The 22354-nt window shown below is 41.1% G+C and overlaps 1 protein-coding gene across 1 annotated transcript in view; it reads left to right on the forward strand.

The window, feature by feature from the left end:
• The first annotated feature begins 3291 nt into the window (after positions 1-3291).
• Positions 3292-22354, forward strand: part of LOC125066324 (silk gland factor 3-like) — a 58619-nt gene continuing 39556 nt past the window's right edge. Inside the window, exons 1-2 of the mRNA XM_047674367.1 lie at positions 3292-3466; positions 14458-14517. Of these exons, the coding sequence (XP_047530323.1) occupies positions 3373-3466; positions 14458-14517 (154 nt within the window). The 5' untranslated portion in view covers positions 3292-3372. The remainder of the gene's footprint in view (positions 3467-14457; positions 14518-22354) is intronic.

Raw genomic sequence — 22354 nt, forward strand, 5'->3', positions numbered from 1 at the left:
GTGCCGGCCCGTGTGGGTCGAGGGGGAGAGGGGTATCTATCGTGGACTTGCCCAGGTGCGGGGGCGGCAGATGTCGCGGACTGTGACGTCATCTGCTCCTGACCCACATCTCGAACATTTCGACATCCTCCAAAATAATCCTTAGCACAATGAAAACAGAGCGGCACTGAATCAGCGTCGGGTAGTGAGGGGGCGCCGTGGGTCAAACACTACCGAGGGACAATGCTTTTATTGATTTAGAAATTTGGATCCGTAGTATTTAATGATCGATCCATTAATAGTACGAGACAATGCAATAGAAGTGCTCTCTGCTACTCGTATAATTGAAGTCAACGGCGTGTGTTACGAAGTGAGTGGCATGGCGCTGCGACGAGCGACGCGTTGGATAGGTAATGAAATGTAAGAACATTTGGAAGCCGTCGAATAGTGATGCAGATCATTAGTACGAGTAGGTGTTAGTCTTTTATGATTACGTCCTGTGTTTTATAAATATATTTTTGGTGTCCGAAACAAATACGAAATCGGGTCACGATCAGGCAAATCTATCAAAACTGCTGGTCCTTATAATATATTTCCTCTTAGGTGTTTGTCATTAACAGCGACAGATTAAATATTAAAATATAGAGTTCGATCTAAAATATATTTTGCAAATAAACAAAAATACGTTTATTTGCTTGAGTTATTTCAAATTAATACCACTTACAAACTCATTAAAAGTCCTTTAAATAAATTCTATCTATGCTGGACGAAGGCATCTCCCTGAGCACGTCATTGAGCTGGATCTTCGGTTTTTATTGTCCAACCACCAAAAGGCAGATTGCGGTTTGGATGAAGGGAGCATATTTCATCTTAAAGTTCCAAGCCAACCTCGCCTGCATGTGGTCATCCTGCTGAAAAATGAACGAGGAGCTGGCCATCGACCGATTGGTACAACTACCCAAACCTGGTGATCGGTGATACATCTTCTACCGCCAAACATCAATAAAATTCTAAGCGTTCGCTCGCTCACCTCTTCGTCTGTAGTTACACTGGTAAGTCAGGTTGTGTCCCAGGTGACATAATATCGAATTTATCCATTAGCCAGTCCGTATTAGTCCACTTGCATGTCGGGATGCCTATTAGCATAAAAAATAGCTTTTATTTTTTTAATTGCTAACCGATTCGAAAGCATTTGAACGAAGACGAATATTACTTACAGTATTCCGTTGTGACTGAAATCAAATCAAATGTGACTCAACCAAATCAAATCAAATGTATTTTATTCAAATGAACGTTGCAATAAAGTATTATTATGAATCGTCAATTTTTCAACTCGACCGCCGTTTCGGAAGGCTTATTTTAAAGAACCAGATTTACAATTATGTTAGTGTTCATAAGTTCATAGTCTTCAGTCTCTTTTGGAACTGGAGCCCAAATCTATGCGTCTTTATCCAAAAAGAATGATTAATTTTATCTAAATAATGCTTTTAAATTTGTTAGATGATAAATTGATAATATTGTCCGGTATCTTATAATAGGTATATGCGTATGCTATCGCCCAAAAACGTTCTCTGTACCGTATGGAAGCGGAAAGCAGTTACAACTTTGATTCGACTTCTTGTATTTATAGAATGCATATCAGCTTTTTAATATTATGATAAATATATTGTGAAGCAGTCATTAAATAAATATTAACTTATATTAATAAAATGATGCCTTGAATTATTTCGAACAAATATCGTAGACTAATGAGTTAAGTATTTTAATAACAAACTATCAGTGAAAAACTAACTTACAATTAAACTTTATTAAAAATATAACAACAACTAAAATGGATATTCATGTTTCCGAATTTTCTAGCGATCCTTGAACTTAACTTCTGTTGTTTTCGATGCTAAATAAAGTAGTGATTAATTATCTGGTTCACAGGCGTCAGTGGCGTACGGCTGTAAAATTTGGGAATCGTTACGGCGGTGGGCGTCGCGGCGCTGACGTTGAGAATAACGACGAATTTGTTCAGACTCTTTGTTTCGTCGGTTGCAGATTTTTTGAACGATTACGATTAAATATTATTACGTAGATGCGTCTTATACGAAGATGTAGTTAATACAGTTTCTATAATGACACTATCCCTTAACGTACTGCTCAACTTGAAATGTTTTATTAACCGTAGCGCTAAGTTGCATCGATCGTTTTTATACTCTAACATAAAGTTGCCGAACAGTTTCGCGAGCGCTCGCCACGACAATATACGAGTAGACCGATAAATTTCTCTTTCATGGCAACACAACATTAAGATGTAGATACATCTCAGAAAGTTAATTATTGTGGTAGGTAATTATTACTGAACCAGAGGACACGTCCTGTAGGTGCCCACCCGAATCGGGAGCTGCCCAAACTCGGCGTACCGCCGCACATTATAGTCAGTATTCAAAAATAAGGTATCTATTCCAGATTGGAAAGGTAACTGAGGCAAATACATAACTGAACCAAGTGAACGCTAAACGTAGAATTTATTAGAATCCCGGCTCGAATGGAGTTTTTATTTTTGAAAATATATATGACAGTAGTATTTATTTTATTAAAAAAAGCTTTATTTAAAAAAAAAAAACAAATATATTTGTACCAACATGATTTTTTTTTGTGTTTTGAAGAAAATGTTATTGCTGAAAAAAAGATTTATATTTTAAAATAAATTGTACGTCATTCGACGCGGAGAATATTTGTAAGGATTTAAGTTTAGCAAGTACAATGACTTCCGACAGCTTTTGTTCAGTTCGAATCTTTCTTAACTAGCAGGTCAACGACCTGCGCCTACTTGATCGTGACGTCAGGTGACACGAGTAAAGCGCGACTGAACGTGGACAAGTGATCTTTGTGATCGGCTTGGACACACAACAAAGCCGCGATCACGTCGTGGTATTATTTGTTCTAAATAGACTCTTGAGACTTGCAAAACGACAAAGACTAAGTAGTTTTTCATATTGTTTATTAGTTACAGTACCTGTCCACCGGCCGGTAAGGCGGCGACGGGAGGTTAGGCTGCGAGGTGAGGGTTTGTTTGAGTGCGAGCTCGCATATAGTCGGCTCATATGTAAAGCGGTTCGGAAAATCCATAACGGCCCGCGGAAAACCCTTTTAATATACGGCACGTAAATAAGAGCGGGTGTAGCAGGCGAGGCGGGCGGCAGCGGGCGCGGGGCGGCGGGGGCGGCGGGAGGAGCGGCGCAGCTATTGGCCCGTCAGGGCCCGCCCCCGCGCGCGCCCGAAAAAAAAACCTCGGAAAAAAGCGTGCAGCGCGCGGCAGTGCCTCACGGACGCGCTCGGTGGGCGGACGCTCGGCGTGCGCTCGGAGAGACGGCGCGACCTACGATCGGCGGCCGCGGCCGCGCCATGCCCGCGCTGGCCCTGCGCGACCAGCCGCTAGACTGCTCCATGCGACTGCGTGAGCCCCAAGCCTGGCCACCACCGCGCGCCCAGCGCCACGGTCAGTTCACCATTCTGCACCATCACCAGTGTACCCGTCGCGTAGTGTCTCGTGCCCGCCACCGTCGCCGCCGGCGCGTAAACACCTCGTAATACCTGCGAAGTCTTTGATCCCATTCTTTACGAGCGCGACCCCTCGGACCACGTGCGTCGTCTCTGGGGTCAGATTCGGGACTCCATTATTGTCATCCCCTCGACTCCGCGCGACAAATCTTGACAAATAACAAACCCTTTGCGTACGTACTCGCATTAATGTAATCAAAAACATATTTGTCGGTGTGTCGGAGCTGCCCGCTCGCCCGCTCGCCCGCTCGCCCGGCTGCTCGGTGCGTCTGTGCATAGTGCTGGTTCGTTGCGATTTGCAATTACGAATTGACGTATCACATTTAGTTTGTATTTAATCATCTCCAAACAAGTAAGTAATGTTTATATTTACTAACGCTTTGTTGTGAGCCTCGCCGTACAAGTGATCTGCGCGAACGTTTTTGTGTCGTCGTTTATCTCCCTAGTTAACTCTCACTATAATAAAGATGTTTGTTGATGTTTATTCTTCAATAACATTCACAAATCGTAACCCTTCGCACCTTTTGTTGACACGACGATATGTCAACAAGGCGGTAATCCTCGGCGAGCAGGTCGAAAGGGTTCCCCTCGATATTAACTTCATAGAGGCGCTGCAAAACGACTCCTTTGACACGCCCCGAGAGGTCGAGGTGGCGAGTGGCGACGTGCACTTCACCTCTTTAGTGCTCGGCTGCGGCTGCGGGGGCCCTATTCAATTTTCTCTAATAATATGAATGTGATGGACTCGTATTGCGACTAAGATAAAATCGTCCCTCGCCCCCGGCGGACGACGGACGGACGGACGGGGTAGCGTCGTCGAATTGTATCCACTATCCATACGCAAATATATAGATTTTATTATCGCGATATAATATAAAATTATAAATAATTTAGAATTTTATTAGAAATAGATATATAGAAAAGACATTTATACGATTTCTAAAGTTTTACAAATTATTGCACTTTTATTACTCGCTGTTTGATTTTAAATATATTTTATGAATTAATATTATTTGATACTTAATTTTATTTCTTAATGAGTAAGGTTTGTTACAAACATATACCGGACTGAGTAGGGGCTGTCGAGAGCAAGTGTCGTAAGTCGTAACGTAATCACCGCACTCGTCGCACCGCCATCATTATGTCTAAACAATAGCGTCGTAACGAGATTATCAAAATACCATCAAATTATATTAAAATAACTCCCGGTTCGTTCAGATGCTTCCGCTAATGACAGACAGACACTGCGTACTATTTCAACCATCGGTAATAGTTTTATTGTTGTAGGTAAGCAGTGCTTCGCTGTGACTCTGTTTTATGTAGCCTTTTCTTTTTTTTCTAATAATTGTGTTGGGTATAATACCCCCGGTTCGGCCGGTGCAGACGATATTATGATATTTACTGTTTTCTAATTCTGAGTCTCACATGGACTTACAGATGTGGTTTCCCGTTCCACGCTTATGTAAATGTTGAAGGGAATTAGCGTCACACCGCTGGCATCAGTTTTCGTGTTCGACAGACGCTCGACACCTAATTAGTAGGATATAGACAAGTCGTTTATGTCTTTACTTGCTTGTATTATTTTTGTGGACATGAAGTTACAGACTTTTCTAAGGCAAGAACCAAATTACAAATTTACGACCGTAGTCTGATGTCAAAAATCGTTGTCAGTTTAGTAATTTGTCGAAGGTTGCAAATTATTCAACGCACTCGGCGTATTTCTTGCCGCAGCATTATTGGCTTATTATCGGATTATTGTTCCTAATTAATTTATAAATGTTCAGACATGAGCACAAAATGGATTGTTCTAATTTATACGGTTTTGCCGCGTTAGCTCGAATAAAGTCTAGGGAGGGGGCCGATGGCCGATCGGATTTCACACCTGAAAGTAATTGAATGATTCAAAATGATTTCAAAATGAAGATATTCGAAAAGGAAAATTGGAATTAAGCTAAAGGTGTTTTTATTATGAAAAATATACCAAACCTTTTTACAAGGACCTAAGTACACACTGGTTAGGAATTAAGTATAAATATAATTTCATTGTATAAAAACTCAGACGTGCCGCGGCTGGTTTGTTGGTTTGACTGTTGTGTTCTTGCGTTTATGCAATATGTATATTATTCGCGATTATAATATGCATTGATGTTTTAATTGTCATCTTATTAACGAACGTATATTTGAATTTTATTTAATTGGACGCGGAACATTTAGTTAGTTCATTGTAATGATACATGCAATATTAATTTATTGCTTTTGTGAGGTATTTTTATTTATTTTATTTCATGTACGGGGATTACTGAGTAGTATTTTTATAAACATGTATTGTACACAACAATGAGTTCGTCCATTATCGCGATTATTGGCCGCTGTTTTGGGCTACCGTTGCGTGCGCGTGCGGTGGCCGAAGCTTGGGAACGCGCTGAACTTTGCCACCGGATCACGCCATCGGTGCCGTGCCACCACCGCCAACCGACTCACCACCCGTTTTAAATTGATAATGAGTAACATATTTGACATAGTTCACTGCGCACACAATACAGTCTTGTGATTTTCATAAAAATGTACCTTTTCAAGTTGAACGTAATTTTTGAGTTAATGAATTTGTATGAGTGGGGTTTCAAGTAGTGATGGTGTAGTTTATTATGTTTCGAGATGATCACTAATGTAATATTTGAAAAGAGCCAATATGACAATTGGACCGTTGAACAGTACATTGAACAAAATAATGCAATCCAATATGGTATTACAGAATAAAACATACGGCTTTTAAAATTTATTATACTTATGCTTTGTGCAGTCGCTGCATTTTAATATGAAAATAAAATACTATTCGGGAAGAGTACAAAAAACATTGCAAATTTGCCGCAAAAATTAAAATAAGGGAAAAAACAGCGATTAAACGGCGGTAGTGTTTGTCTTTATTTTATTCAAATACAAAAATTCGAAAAAATATGTTCGTAAATTCTCATCTGATATCTACAGCTGACTCGGCAAATAGCCAATACTATATACCAACCAATGAAATACCAACATTAGAACTAGAGATTTCCTGTATTATCATAAGTGTAAGCTAAATAATTATTCTATATACCCAGTCAAAGCAACTCGAAATCGTTTTGTATATTTATGCTTTATACGGGCCAATATAATATAAAACAATCGGCGACAAAAAATCATTCTAACGTCGCAATAAATAGTGGCAAGCGATATTTAAGCACGTGCTCACATCATCAGCTACATTAAACATCAGCACTGACGACACGACAGAAGAACAATGACTATTGCTTGTTAGGATTTACGGACGCGACGAGTGCGTCGAGACAAGCGTCTAATTTATAACAATCCCACACCAATTACCGCTTTCATGTGCCAAGTATTTTGAATAATTGCTGATTTATTGCATTAGCATACACGCTGCGACTCATTAAAATACCGGCCGTTGTTTAAATTACAGCGGCAGATAAAACATAGTGAGGAGTCGTACGTAGTGCGGCGCCGCGGCGTGCGAGTTCGGCCCGCGAACCGATATCTCTCGTGTAGAGATTATTTAATTTTTCATTATTCAAGTCGTCATAGCGCTGAGACGGCTTCTTGCTCTACTCGACTGTGAGACGTTTAAGATCAGACATTTGTAATTCTCATAAAACCACTAATTTCAATTATTGAAATTTTATTTATTAATGATTGAAATGCACTTTCAATATTTTATTAAAAAAGTAAATTGCTCACTTAGCTTGTATGAGATTCGAGAACAGCACGCGATGGAGACCGAACTTGTCAGTCATATTTTTAGTACCCGCCCTTACCTTTTTTATTAGTAACAAGCGTATGTCTTATCCAAAGATCCAGGCCTCTAGCCAAGGCAAAAATCGTGGATTTTGCGTGTGCCCAATTCGTGTTTATAATGAGGGAAATCCACCACCGAGCCGTTTTAGAGCAGCGTGGTGCTAGTTCCAGACCTTAAAAGGACATTCTTAGGGCTTTGCAGCCAAGCAGTTGCTTACTTAGTTTACCGTTTGAATACATTTAATAGAAAAATATATGTATGGAGTATTATTGGTAATGGGAGTGTATCGATTTAGTTATCTGTAAATTGAATAGCGTAGTAGTAGCGTTGTTTGTACCTTAGTGTTAAACATTATTAAATCAGAATGTGTAAGCCGAGCTAATACTTTTATATTAGTGATAAGTTAAGCTGCGCGCTTCACTTGTACCAATTGCATCCGGCCTCAAGTCGGAGACGCGTAATGTTATTCAGATCGTATTTAAAAGTTTTACATGAAGCAAGAGCGGTCACCGGAAATGTAATGGTCGAATGGTTTAGACAAAAAGAACAGTTACTCAGCGATATTGAAATAGAATCTATTGAATTTTTTCGCGTATACTTTATTGTAAGTCTATTAAATTACGCGCCGAGAAGTGATCGGTCGCTCCTGACATTTTCCGTTAGTTTCAATCGAGTCTCGTTTTATATTACTACTTTAAGTTTCTGTCCTCGGCACATACGTATAAGTATACTTATATATTTTTGTGCCGTGGTTGGAGGGACGGACGAGATGATCTAAGGATCACTGGCAAGCGACATTATCCTTATTGCTTTGTGTCGATTCGAATGACAAATTTTGCAGTAAATCGGTTAGAATGTCCGCGGGCGTTTTCCTAGAATCCGCAGTTATTGTCGCAGGAAGCTGCACTTACTGCCTCCTACACGCTGCAGATTTGCTCTCACTGCAATTGTAATGTTTGACAAGTTGCGCTCGGGCGGACAAACGGCGATGTTGGGTCCGTATTGCATCGGGCTCATTTATCTAAAGGCTGCTCACACGCGGTCAACTCACGGCACGGATATGACAACTTGTTAACGTTTTTCTACAAACATTATGTTTAGATGGCATTTATTCGGTATTAAAACGAGTTAGTACACGTAGCGCGCGAGTTCTCTGCGCTTGCGCCGGCGCCCGCGCACTGCTCCGTAATATATAATTTGCATAATTTTGCATGATAATAATTAGGATTATTTAATTAATAATAATTTATGCCACAATTATATGAAGAGATTTTCTAAGAATACTCCTCATTAGGATTGGTATGTTAAAACTTTTTGTTACTTTGATTCAATTAACAATTCGCAGTATGAACTTGAAATGAATTGTATTAATGTGGTTCGTGGTGAGGTAATTACTTAAAATACAAAATAAGAAAGTGCAGCCTTAATGATTTTGTAATTAATAATAAGCGTATATTCGGCAGCTGGTGTTAGTTATAATGAAGTAGAATTATTCAGCGCACCGCAAGCGAATCCTAATATTTGAAATCAACCGGCGCACCTGTCACTTCGAACAGAAAAAGCGCCCTGGGAGCTCCTTCCACACCCCCGCGGTGTCAAGCCCGAGTGTATCTAGCCATTTGCACCGCGACAGACCTTATTAGGATAAATCTTAAACGTTAATGTTTCATCCAATCGCCTAGCTTTCCTTATATCGGATTCAAATTAGAATACCTGAGATACAGGTCTCGGGCGACTTCTAGCATCTGCATACCTCAAACCGACTCCGACCGGCGCCTGATCCGGTGGCGGGTCACCGACCCCGCGTTTATTTACTATTCGTAATCGGGAGAGCTGTCTTCGAGCGGGAGAGCGTGCCGAAATATTGAACTTGTTCCGGTTACGGTGCCATCGATTTTCGTATATAGGGCGAATGTTGTTACGTACGTCTCATGTGAAGGTCTGCGTGACCCCGGCGGGCGTGCGGAGGGAGCGCGTGGGGAGGGGGTGAGACGCAATTAACCACCCGCGGTCAGTCACCCCGCGCCTCTTGCGGAGACAACGAGCGTAGTTTTTGCCCTGTTGTGTGTACTCACCAGTCACTACGCGTTAATGCTCAGCGGCCAGCGTCGGTCTCCTTCGCTCGAGTCTGGTCGAAACCTGTGGAGGTCACATTCTTATCGTTAAACTTTTCTAACACGAACTGATAAATCTTTCGATACGCTAAACACATCTCTGTCTGCATCTTAATTATATACATATTTTTCAATTCGAATTCCAATTTGTCACTTATGTCATCATGGCAACTATAGTTTGGCAATTATGATAGGGATGATGCAAGTTGTCTTGAAAACACAAAGAACTAGCGCACTTATTAAGATGCTATCGTCGCAAGTGCAATAATACAATGTTGGATTTTGTCACTGGTCGCGATAGGCATTATACATAACATTGTAATTGTTGTAAATGCCGCGGCGGCGACGCGTCGGACGCGACGGACGGACGGGCGCGACGCGTGTGCCGAGCCGGCCGCTAGCTCGCCGTATTCTTCGTACGAACATTTGTTACTTGTAATGCGATGGGATGATCGACCGTTTAGCATTTATGGAAAACGAAGAACTTATGCACAGACGACATTCGAATAAATAAAAGTTAGTGAGAAATCTCGTACACAGCACGGCAGTACCTACATATTTGTCAAAGACGTGTTTTTTGAATAAAATGTAAAATTATAGCTCATTGAAATTGACGGTACAAGTACTTCGGTAATAAAATATTTGCACGTCCGTCGGTCCTCTGGTTATATTTCGATTGCATTGAAACTCAAGGTTTATTTTCGATATATTTACATCCCGAACATTTATATGTAAATTATATACGACTACACCTCGCCAGAGGCGCTGCTTACAATGTGCTACTTTGTGATAAAAAACATTTGAGCTTAGTGAACGTGTAATTACATCCAACACGGGCACCTTTTGTCACGAGGTGCTGAACAAGAGGTCAACTTTAAGCACCGAGCATAATATTCACATGTAGATAAATTACAAAACCGAGCACATCCATGCACGGTTCATTGCTAATAATTGTAAGGCACGCCATGATTGACGAACTGCCTTATATCATTTGATGAGCCACCGTTGGGTCTCGCGCTCGCTGATTTCGCATCTCGCGGATGATCCCGGTGGCGCATGAGGACACGGTCGCGAGCTTGCGACGTACGATAACATTGCCGCCGCCACTAACAGTGCGTGATAGTTTCTAATGCATTTCATTACGATAGAAATCTAAAGCGAAAGATGATCGCTCATCACGTGGAACGAGACGAGCCGGTGACAGAGAGCCGCGTTCAAACTTTGTGCTCATACATGTTGATACGTACGAGTAGGTATGTTTTGTAATTTTTTACACCAAAAATATGTTGAAGCGTGCTAATAGCTTGCATGATCTCTACAGAAGAGCGCTCTTGTGCTTCTGTAAGTAAAACGCCACACTATACATGTCTACTTAAATAATGTTTATCTTGTCTTTAACAAAAATATCGCAAAATTAATTTCGCAGAGGCAGACACTATAGACCCATCTACATGGAACGATACTTGCAGTTAACGTTCAATGTTTACTTCTTTACGAATAGTTACCAGCATTTAAATAGTCTTTACTTAAATACATAAAGCATAGCGCTACTGATTCGTCGACTAGTCGTAATCATGGTTCGGCGGCGGAATGGCAATTTTGTTACTTTGTTCGGAGCACCCGGAGTCAGCCGTGCGTCCTGCGAAGGCGCGCGAGCCGCGCGACCCCTCGGGCGCGCTTCACGTCATAATAATTTAAAATCAGCGATAACAGCCGCCGGTTTGTCAAACCGGACTTTAAATTCGGGTGCCCTTTTGCATTTAGGCCACGAATTACCTCTCTCGATTCGCGGGTTAGCGGCCGGGGAGGATTGATAGCGGCCCGGTCCCCCGGGTCCGGCCCGGCCGGTTCCCGCTGTATTTTCTGTATTTTACGCGACGCGATTTACTGCGGCCGCGCTGAGCGATGGTGCTTACTCCGCTTCGAACAGAGGCCGTCCCATTCCCGTTTATTTCCCTATCCTTTTAATACGATGCTATCTTTCGGGCGAGATTACGACCGAATGAGACTTTCTTCCCGAACGACGATCGCTTATTCCTTTGATGTCGGAGGCAACAATTCTATTAGGTATATCGGCGGGCGGCGGCCGGCGGCCGGTCACCCTCGCTTTTTAGTTTACTCTAAATGGAATGTGTGATCTACGCAGGAATTCTACTATTTTCTTAGATTGCAGACCTTATCGTCCTTTCGTACGTTTTTGACTCAATGTAGGAAAGATTGCCTTTAAAAAAACTTATTTAAATGTTATTATCTAACCATTGTGTATAAGGTAGTTCGAATCTATAAATTTATGAATAAAAGTAAGTAGGTAGCAGCAGGCACTTGCGTTAAAATAGGTACTACTTATTACATATAGGTACACCATACTATTATAATAACTATAAAAAATACATAAATATGGCGGTTGCCAAAATAAAATATTATAACTTTCGTTATATTTAAAAATATAGTAAATAAATTTAGTAGAAATAATAATAATAATAATATATTTTATATACGTTGGCTTAAGTTGTCAAAAATAAAAGGGCTTAAGATTCGTCACCTGACAAGACCATAATATTAAATTTAACCAGTAGGTCCTCTGGTATCGGCGGCGCCGGCAACGATTACGTTAAGACATAGTATTGTCTATGTTTAAAAAACAAAATAAGCTTCTCTCATAACGACGGTGACTAATTAAAATTCTTTAAATATTATAAAGAAACTAGTATTTGTGATAAAAACCTAATTAAGAGTATCAATGACAGAGACGCTTATCAAACATTCATGTTTCGAAAAAAAACCTATTATTAAAGTATTTCATTATTATTTGAAATATTTAAACACTACTAGATATTGTCTACTCTATCAGTAGACCAGCCAACACTCGGTAGAGAATACTTATTACTAATTTCTGAATCTACTGTTTAAACAGAGGAATGTTACTTCACGGGAATTTACAAAAAAGTATTCTTAATTGCAGAATAATAAAACCGCAGTTACGATTGCAACAGAACAGATAATTATCAATGCGATGGTAATAGTACTAAGGCCAATGTCGAAAGTCTCCTACAAAGTTCTTAAGGAACTGATATTTAGTCTTCCCTTTTTTGCTCGTTCTTCTCAGGATAACGTATAGCCGATGGAATAACCTTTATGTCGGTCTGTCACCCCCTCTGTCACCGCCTGTTCGGAATCTACTGGACATAAAAATTGGTTCAAAGTTCAAATACATGTTAGGTGACCTAATCTAAATTTTTGCATAAATTAGAAAATTCTTAAATTAGGGTCCAATTTACGCTCCAAGTCTAAATTCCCACTATGAAATTGGTAGGAACCCTCTCCATACGAGTTCGACTCGCACTTGGTTTTTTTTGTTAATTCTCGGTGTGTGGGTACGTAGTAAAAAATAAAATCATACAACATGTCGGTTATTTGAATAATTAGTAAATTATAAATCGTTATATAAATGACCTCGGAATCGTACACACTGCCATCTTCAAAACCGCTCCTCGAAAGACATGCAACACTTCCAGCTAAATACTACACCGAGGCTGTTAGATGACACTATATGGACTGCGATAGGGCGATCGGTTGTCGTGTTCCGTGCCGCCGTCAATAAGAACACCATAATAAGTACATAGTACTTGGTATTGGTCCCAATTTGAAGGACGAGTGAGCGGGGCAACTGCTTTATCAGATTAGACTTCGAGCAAGGCATAGTCAGCGAGGGAAATGGTTCATATTTCGTACAAAAGGCAACATCTATAAAAAGACTAAATGTTTGCTTCTGTAACTAGCAATATTCATTTAAATACACTATATTAAAATGAATATTCATTAACAAAGAGTCAAATCTCCACAATAAATTCGAAGTAAGTTAGACATTGGAACCTCGTCCATTGGGACCGGTTTCCCTATGAATGCATATCTCTGTTAAAATAGTAATTATATTAAAATTAATGCGAAGCTCTACTCGGTTAAAAAAAAAACAATAAAAACAACTGTTTCCATTCTGACACGTTTCCTCGCGCCGGGCCGTGTAGCGTTCGGAACCTATCCTGTATGTATATTTAGAATTGCTTGAAAACATTATTTGAATAAACACATGTAAAGATTTTTAAATTATTTAAATTTGAATAATGTTTTTAATTATTTTATATTTTATATCTTACAATGGATGTAATTAAAGGCGGTGTCAGTAATCGGCGACTTGACAGAAGGGTATGGTAAGGCTATCCTATACGAAACGAAAGCTTAGGACTCTGATTATTGCTCAAAGTGTTCTTAAGATAACGTATGTGAGTAGCGATATTGGTGGAAATGTCCCTCGAGGGTTTCGTGTAAACAACGTACTGATAATTACATGGAGTTAAAGTGGATACATCGATTAATCTGCAAGCCGCAGAAGGGAACTATAGCAATATTTAATTGTAAATGAAAATAAATCAAAAAATCTAGATAGATTCCAGGAGACGAAACTTTGAGCTTCTTTACATAAACAGTTGAACGATGACGTCACGCTCATACTTTTACTAAACAAAGAGTTCTCATCTCAGATAAAATCTTTGAATCTCAGATCACAGAACTGCCGGAGCGAGCGGCGCGCACGCGAGCGATGTCGTCCGCAAAAAATAGTCAAGAGTGACTTGCGCGTTTGCCGCATTACCGTTTCCACGTCTCGTGTCGTAACACTTAATGAATTTGCATCACTCCTTCTTTGCATTATATTATTAATTAACGATACCGCGCTATTGAGCATTTGTTAAGAACGAGCATTCGCTTTATCGTAATACGTTTAATCGCTTCGATGCGATTCCAAATCGACGGTACGTTTCTAAATATAATTATGGTATTAATTCTCTATCTCTGCCGAACTATTTTACTTTGCTTTGGACAGTTTCTACAACGATACGAGTGAGATCTATGAATCCGCAACCTCGTATGCTCTAAAGCTACTGGTCACAATGGTTACGCTGGTGACCCACAGTCCCGAAGCTCGTCTCGCGCCTTCTTTTCTTAATAACATTATAACTCTTGTTGCAGTGTCGGGCCGCGGTGACGTCAGTGGCTTCTTTAACACACAGATGGTGCTCGACCTTAACGGTATGTACTTACAACTCATAATGCAGCACTCGCACACTTCATTTGAATATTACAAGCGACGTACCCAAATTATCTTATTAAGTTTTTGTACGTGCCACCTTCGAGGCGCTCGCCTCGGCGGCTTCCTGCTTCGACTTCATTCATATCCACCCAGGAACTGCTCGCCCAGCGGCTGCATACGCGCTACGTGAACGAACCCATTAACTCATTGTATTCATTAAGCACATACGAGTATGAGTATGTCAACTTCTATCATTGAGCGTTTATGTGCAACATGTAGCGGACTCGAGGATTTTGTAACTCAAGAAATGGGAAACGCGGGGCGATTCGTTGCGCCACGAAGCACGCTCGAAGTTCAGTGAATGAACGGCTAGCGATGCTGCAATCATCGGAGCACAATTCCGCACGATTAATTAAAGCGGCTGACTGCGCTCGCGCAGCGCACAGACAAAACGACGACATAATTAAATTAATACAAATTTACAGCTGATCTTTTTGTTAGGCCGCGGCGACACCGAGACATTTCTAATTTTCGTCTAGGCCAGTTTTTTGTTGGCGTTAATTACGGGATGAATGGGTCGGTTGGGGAAAAAGCGGTCTGCGGCGGCGGAGGGTGCCGGGGGGCGTCGGGGTACTGCGAGCGCTGGCCGCGCTTTTTGTAGCGCGCGTGCTTCACGGAACTCAGCGTCATTGTGCGGACGCTCGTCGCGCTCGCCGAGATCCGCGACCTTATTCAAATCACTGCCTCCGAAAAGCATCGCCACGATGATGACTCTCCGTCACCCGCCCGACCATTCGTATTTCATCGTCGGTCATCGCTCACGCCGCACTCTTACTAACAGAAGGTCAATGTGGATCGATTACATTACACATTAGATTGCACGAATCACGCTCACGCAATCGCTTGCTGTGTTTACTCGTAGATTTTATTACGTTATTTCTTGTCAATTTTGATGTTGTTTATAGTTAAACTAAATTCGTAACTAGTAAAGCTACAAAATTTTACGATTCGTCAGTCCCGAGCTCTGTAAGCGCACTAAATTACGCCAGACGTTTAAGCATTAAGGGTAAAAAGTGCTCCCACGCTGTCCCGCGGTCCACGACGCAGCTCCGCGCGTCTGCCTGCGTCACAACTACCAAATATAGCGAGGACATGACTTAACTGCTCAAAAACATCATAACACTGATGCGTCTGCTCATTAAATACTTTGTCATGTAAAAACGTATCGAGGAATTCTTAAATTTAAGCACGACAAAACGTACTTTCTCACCAAAGGGTATTTATTTTACCTGTAATTTTATAATGGAAAGGTTTGTTTGGCTGAGCTTATACTAGTAACATTGAAATCGAGTCTCGTCTCGTCTATATTATGATAAATGTTTAAATTGTAGCAGCACTCACAGAGAGTTATCAATCGTTTTCATGTTCTTCGAGGAAGAGATGAAACGAATTCTCATTAGGTATTGCATATAAAACCTAGTGTTATTCATCATAATAAGTTACGCTTAATGGTCAGTCACGTGAATATAATTTAAAAACAAGGAAAGTGATAATGTAGGAAAGTGCCTTTAGTTCCGCATGGGCGACGATGTCACGGGGACGTGACGGTGGCGAGGCGACGGGCAACTATCGCGCTGACTCAGCATTATGCGCCTTGCATGTCAACGATCCCTGCACCCGCGACCTAGGGAGCCCCGCAGGAAGGCTCCGAGTGAGCCGATGCAATATCTGACACTACCAGATTTACCCACTCATGCTGCGAACGCTGTTTTAGAGTAAAACTTTTAAATATGTACTTTCAATTGTTTCACATCACAGGTGAAGCTTCAATAATGTCACCGATACAACGACATCTAGTCGTATTGACTGGTATGTTATAAAAAAGGTTACCCCGTAAATACCTAAGTTGAATTAAACTGATTTTATTAGCATTTAAAAGTACATTTGGAAATATGGGTAGCCCGTTATCGAAATATTTATTTATTGTTCGGCGAAGGTTATGATCATCGACTCTGCAGAGATATACTTTGCAAATATTATTACTTTGGAATATTTAACCATTTTTTGCGTGAAGTAGTAAATGGGACGCAGGTACCCGCCGTAGAGTTCATTACAACAAAGCGCATGCGCGCGGTCCGACCGCCTCCGAACATTAGTTCAATTCATTTAAACTATTCATTAAATGATCTGCCAATAATGTCGACAGGTCTAGAATTCATTTAACCGGCGACGGTATCAGGCCCGACTCCTAGTCTATTATTTGCTGCTATGAATGTTAACATCACAAGTTTTTCTTCACTAGCGATCGTGTTCTTGATACTTTTTGCGTAGAATTCTGCAAAATCTCTAACGGTAGGCCATACGTATATGCAAAGCGTTTAGATAGAAAGGCGCTAACGCAGGGGCGATGGAAAGCGGTCGCATTTGCATGCGTCGCCGCTACCTGCGCACGCGCATCTGCTGGAGCATTTTTTTCCGGGCTCACCTCCGATAGACGGCCGAACAATCGGCACGGATCGCATATTTCTTTCTATTTCCATTAGTTTTTGTCGTCGGCTCGTACACGTGAATGCGATTTTTTGAAAGATTTATTGCGAAACTTGAATCAGGCTCGATGTCGGACGCGCCACGCTAATGGCGGTATTAATGTGCGCGCATTGTGACGTGCGACGGTTAGAGATGTCTTTGTGCGCAGTGCACCAGCGCAGCGCGAACGCATGCGTGGCCGAGTCAGTCCGTTGCGGCTCGAGCGCGTATTATTACCGAGCTCGTTCGCTGCAATTAATGCCAATACATAATTTCTCTCATTAACCTTTCAAAGGCCAGAAGATGGCGTCGAGTGCCGACCACTCGAGCGAATAGCATCGGCCGGTATACGAACGAACCCTACTTTTTAATTAATTATCTTCGAAACGAAAAGTCAATTATAATCATGGTTGTGATGTTTCTCGTTTTGTCCTCCATTAATAGCTCGTGTTCGTCTTCAGATAATCTTTATGATACTCTAGACGAAAATCTTATGATAATTAGAACGCCGCGCAGCTGTAACGAGGCGATTTAGAGTTAACCAGTGAGGATTCTGCGTCGCTTATATTTATTATTACACTTCGACGGTGTAATTGAGTTATTAGAACAGATGAATATAGATCGCGCACCTACTATTCAAGTTTTGTATGCAAATACAATGTTCATTATTCGTTGCCGAGGAGCTCAGTCCGTCATTTAATAATAATAATATTACAAAAAAACACTCGCTACTCATTTACTTATTTTAATAAAATGGGCGCAAATATTTTTTGCTAAGTTGTAAGATTTTTCGTGTTGATTTATAAACAATATGGTTTGAGTGACTACATTATAATATTTAAATCAGACTAGAAACTATAAAACGTTAAATGATAAGTCACACAGCTACCATCAGACGTAGCGAGCCTGATTGATATCGGTCTAGTGGGTTGCGTTTTGAAAAGTGTAAAACAATTACTTTAGAAGAGATAATTTAATGCAGTTGGCATAATTATTATAATACAATTGAACGCGGCGCCCGGAGCGGCCGCGGAACTCTAAAAATCATTACAGCGAATAATTTTTAATCAGCTACATTATAAGAAACTAATTTAAAGAAAAGAACAGTAGCTATGCAACCTCATTTAGTCATTTTTGAACTAAGCAAAACACCAAATTAACTACTAATTAGTGTGTTAATAATGAAACATTAAAATTTATTCTATAATTAAAAAACAAATTAGTTACTTCTTATGAATTATAAAAACGAAGCACATTCGCTTTGCGACTCGAAGAAACCTTGCTTCCTATACAGACTTAAGAAATTACTGTTCGTTGGTTTTTGCCGCCCAGAGAAATTATAAATACGCCAGAGTGTTAGATGAATAGGCTGTCTTGCAGTCCATACGTCACTGAAACACATCGGTCGACATTGGTGACTGACTGTTACCGGGAATCCTGCAACATGCGGGCTCGGCCTACTGGGGGCACTGCATATTGAAATTTATGAACGCACTTAGATCGTAGATTGCGCCGCGGTGGCCGACCAGCGCCTGCGCCGCGTTCAATTCTCGTCACGCGACTGCCGACCGTATACGTCAAGGAATAGGGGACTGTATCGCATATCTAGAAAGAGAACAAAGGATTTGCATACGTTCAAGTCGGCATAATTTTTTGCAGCAGCTTTTTGTTAACGTTCCGGAATTCTAAAATCAATCATGAGAACCTTTGCAACTCACCGTGTCGCCCATATATCGTCCTCGGCCTTTGTGCGGCCCCAATCTTACCAGATCGGTCAGTAATTTATTCACAGGTATATTTTATCCTAAATTTTTACGACTTACTTACGACAAACGATGTTCTTTTTACATATTCGCAGCGTGAAATGTTCACATTGTTCGTTCGTTTCATTTGGAGAATTATCTTCGGGAGACTCTTATGAGTGGCAACGTGAAGAGGCGGCGGAGACGAGGCCGTCGGTGATGAGTCCCGTGAGCCTCCTCGTATGTAATTGTAGTTCGCGTTGAGGTCAGTCGATCTGTACTGACATGTCTGTGTTGAGCAAGAACTACTTGAATGTGCTTCGCCTTTGTCGTTAGTATTTTTTTATTCTATAACGTAACAGTAAACGCATGTTTCATGTATGAATGAATATTATCTGCTGATGAGTTAAGTTCATTGTTACTAAATACGCGTCACAACTGTGACTACGGCAAGTTCCTCAAGCGCTTTTTATATAAAATACTAAAAGGGCGTAACGTCTTAAAAAATACTATTTATTATCAGAGGTTTAATGTACGACGTACGTATGTACTCGACACATACTGTGTAATTGCGGCCGCTGAGGAAATTTTATTGATATTGTTTACTAGTTTATTTTTATAATTTACATAATGTATAGTTCGGTGCGTACGCAAATGAGTAGAACAATCGCGCGGGAACTCACGCGCTTCCGCCGTAAGACTCCCGCGCAGGCTTGTCAATGCTTTTTTGTTGATAGATGAATGATGATATAACCGTGCGAATCTCATCAATCGCCAGTCATGTTTAATGTGCAGTTAGGGCTTGGGGACATTATCATTTGGATATATATTAGGCGCGGTGGAAAAAAGGTTCACGAACACTTATCTACGTTCTAACATACAGACATGCAAACAAACATAGACGTTAACTCTGGCGAATAATTGTATGAACTTATAAATTGAAATTAAACAATGGAAGTGTTTTTTTTAAATACGTGAAATTTCTATTCGAAGCGACCTATACACAAAACTTCATTAGTAAATATTCTCAATTTAAGAATCGCCGAGAGAAACAAATGGGCTTCCACCCGCCTGCTTCGAGATTTTTAACGTATCATCAGAGGGTTCGTTTATAGGCCAATTAAATGTAATTATTCTCAATTATATTCGCAGCGAGTTGGTATAAATCCCGTCAAAGCGATCTCCAGCGAGAGCGGGCGCGAGCGATACGTTCGCTTCTTCTGTGCTATTAATTGCGACTCGCATTCCGAGCAAACTTTACAAGAAGCAGCCCTTAATGAATCGACTTGTCCGCGTCGAGGAGCTCTGCTGAAAGAAATGTTCTTATTAAATATCTTTAGCGTTCGCGCTCGACACGAGATATCAACAATCCCGTCATGACGCCAGCGGCGCGCCGAACTGGAGGATCTCCTCGACACCTTCTTTTAATTTGAAATAGCTTTATGCCTTACATTAAAATATTGGATAGACACGTCACTGCGATTATTATTTACAGATCATTGTTTAACTCGTGTAGGGGGAGATCTTGCATTATTCTTAGAGATAATTGGGTTCGTTTAACTCTACAGTTGAATATTATCCGTTAGTCGATATCTGTACAGTTGTTTGGAAGTTGAGTCGTTAGTTATCGTGACCTTTTTATCCACATAGGATAATTGTGCCGGCACGTGAGGTCCCGTTAGCCAGTCCCCTGTTGACATTTCAGTTTTTGTGTCGGAGGGTGAATAATGCAGTGCCTGTAACTGCACTCGTTGAGGAAGGGTTTCAGTGAGCGTTGTGTTCGGTGTATGCGCGCGCGCACGCCGCGCTGCCGCGCACCGCCTGCGCCTCGCCACGCATGGACTCGGGTGAGTGTGACATCTCCAACTTGTCGTGCATCACTTTTGACATTCTTATTCTATCATTTGGAGGAAACAGCTGTTTTTATGTGAAATCTGTCTTATTCGTTTCAAAGCTACATTATAATCTCAACAAATATTTGTTTAACTTTTTTTAATAATGACGACCTCCGTGGTCGAGTAATGTGTACACCGGTTTTCATGGGTACGCCACTCCGAGGTCCCGGGTTTGATTCCCGGCCGAGTCGATGTAGAAAAAGTTCATTAGTTTTCTATGTTGTCTTGGGTCTGGGTGTTTGTGTTACCGAAGTTATTTCTGATTTTCCATAACACAAGTTCTTTAGCTACTTACATTGGGATCAGAGTAATGTATGTGATGTTGTCCAATATTTATTTATTTATTTAATACCTATTTATAAATAAATGAAAGTGCTTTCGGTTAAAAATAAGGTTTCAAATATATTAAGTTAACAGAGGATTTTGTGCGTTCGATTTAAATAAATCAGTGAAGCGCTCCATTGGCGAGTCGGCGCAGTAATTAATTTAGAGTTGATTCGCGTTTGCGTGCGCCCATCGCCAGCACCCGCTAGCCCCCGGCCTCCGCCCGCCGCCCGCCACCCTCCAGCGATCGGTGAATTTTTATTATCTTCTTCGCAGTAACTCCATTAGACTTTTTAAAATTTTATTGCTTTCTTTGTTGCGTTAACAAACCGAACATGCTTAACGGAATATTTCACGGTTACAGTGTTTTACGACGCGGGGAATTGGCTAGCAACTCTCAGCTTTGTCGAATAAGGGATGACTTAAAAGCAATTACGCCAGACTTTGTGTCGGAGAAAGCGATTGTAACAAAAAATATTCCGATTGAGACGTGAAGCGACCGATTCAAGACTTTCTATTTTACAACTCTACCGCTTTAAGCATTTTTTAAAAGTCGAAACAACTAAAATTAATAAAAATTGCACAACCCCGAGTCCCGACAGTTAGCCTCGGCGGACCGTTACAGGCAACAATGGCCCGCACTAGCAGACGACATAAAAGAAAGCGTATTTAAATATCGCTAGAGATTTATTATTTTATTGTCAGGTTTGCTAAACTGCAACAGTCGTAAAATATTCTAACCGTAATGAGCCGAGAAAATGGAGCGAGATTTCTCGAAGACGTGGAGGGACGCGGCGACGCAGCCAGCGAGGGAGCTGCGTCGGGCGCCGCTCCTCACACGTAACACGTTTTAGCTTCCTTACGACCTGCGCGGGATGGAAGGGGCCGTGAACACTTCGCGATGCAATTCATTTCGATAGAGAGGCCGAGCGTGGACGAAGTAGTTTACGGGGTAACATATGCAAGCTCGGGGTGACCTTTGCGAGTCCCGTTGGACACCTGCGACGTACGTTAGGGTCCCGCTAGGCGCTCGCATTCATTAAATTGTCGCTTCTACGAGTACATGCAATGCTACCTTTAACGGAACACGCTCGCCTAACTGCCTCTTATCTAATTGCGGTTATGTCTACAACTGTGAACTGCATTATTACTCTGACGTAATGCAAGATTTATTTCATTTTTCGTTGAAGTCTCGTTGTCAGAATCTTAATTCTTCATAAGTCGGCAGAATTTATCTGATGTGTCCGCTTTTAAATCGATCGCTTATTGAATATCGTTTAGACGATCGAAAGCAATTTTGTAGCGACGAGCTCTCACAATATCGGTGGCTACATTATAGTTGAAACAAT

The sequence above is a fragment of the Vanessa atalanta genome, chromosome 9 (genome assembly GCF_905147765.1).
Source record: "Vanessa atalanta chromosome 9, ilVanAtal1.2, whole genome shotgun sequence".
NCBI classification, from domain to species: domain Eukaryota; kingdom Metazoa; phylum Arthropoda; class Insecta; order Lepidoptera; family Nymphalidae; genus Vanessa; species Vanessa atalanta.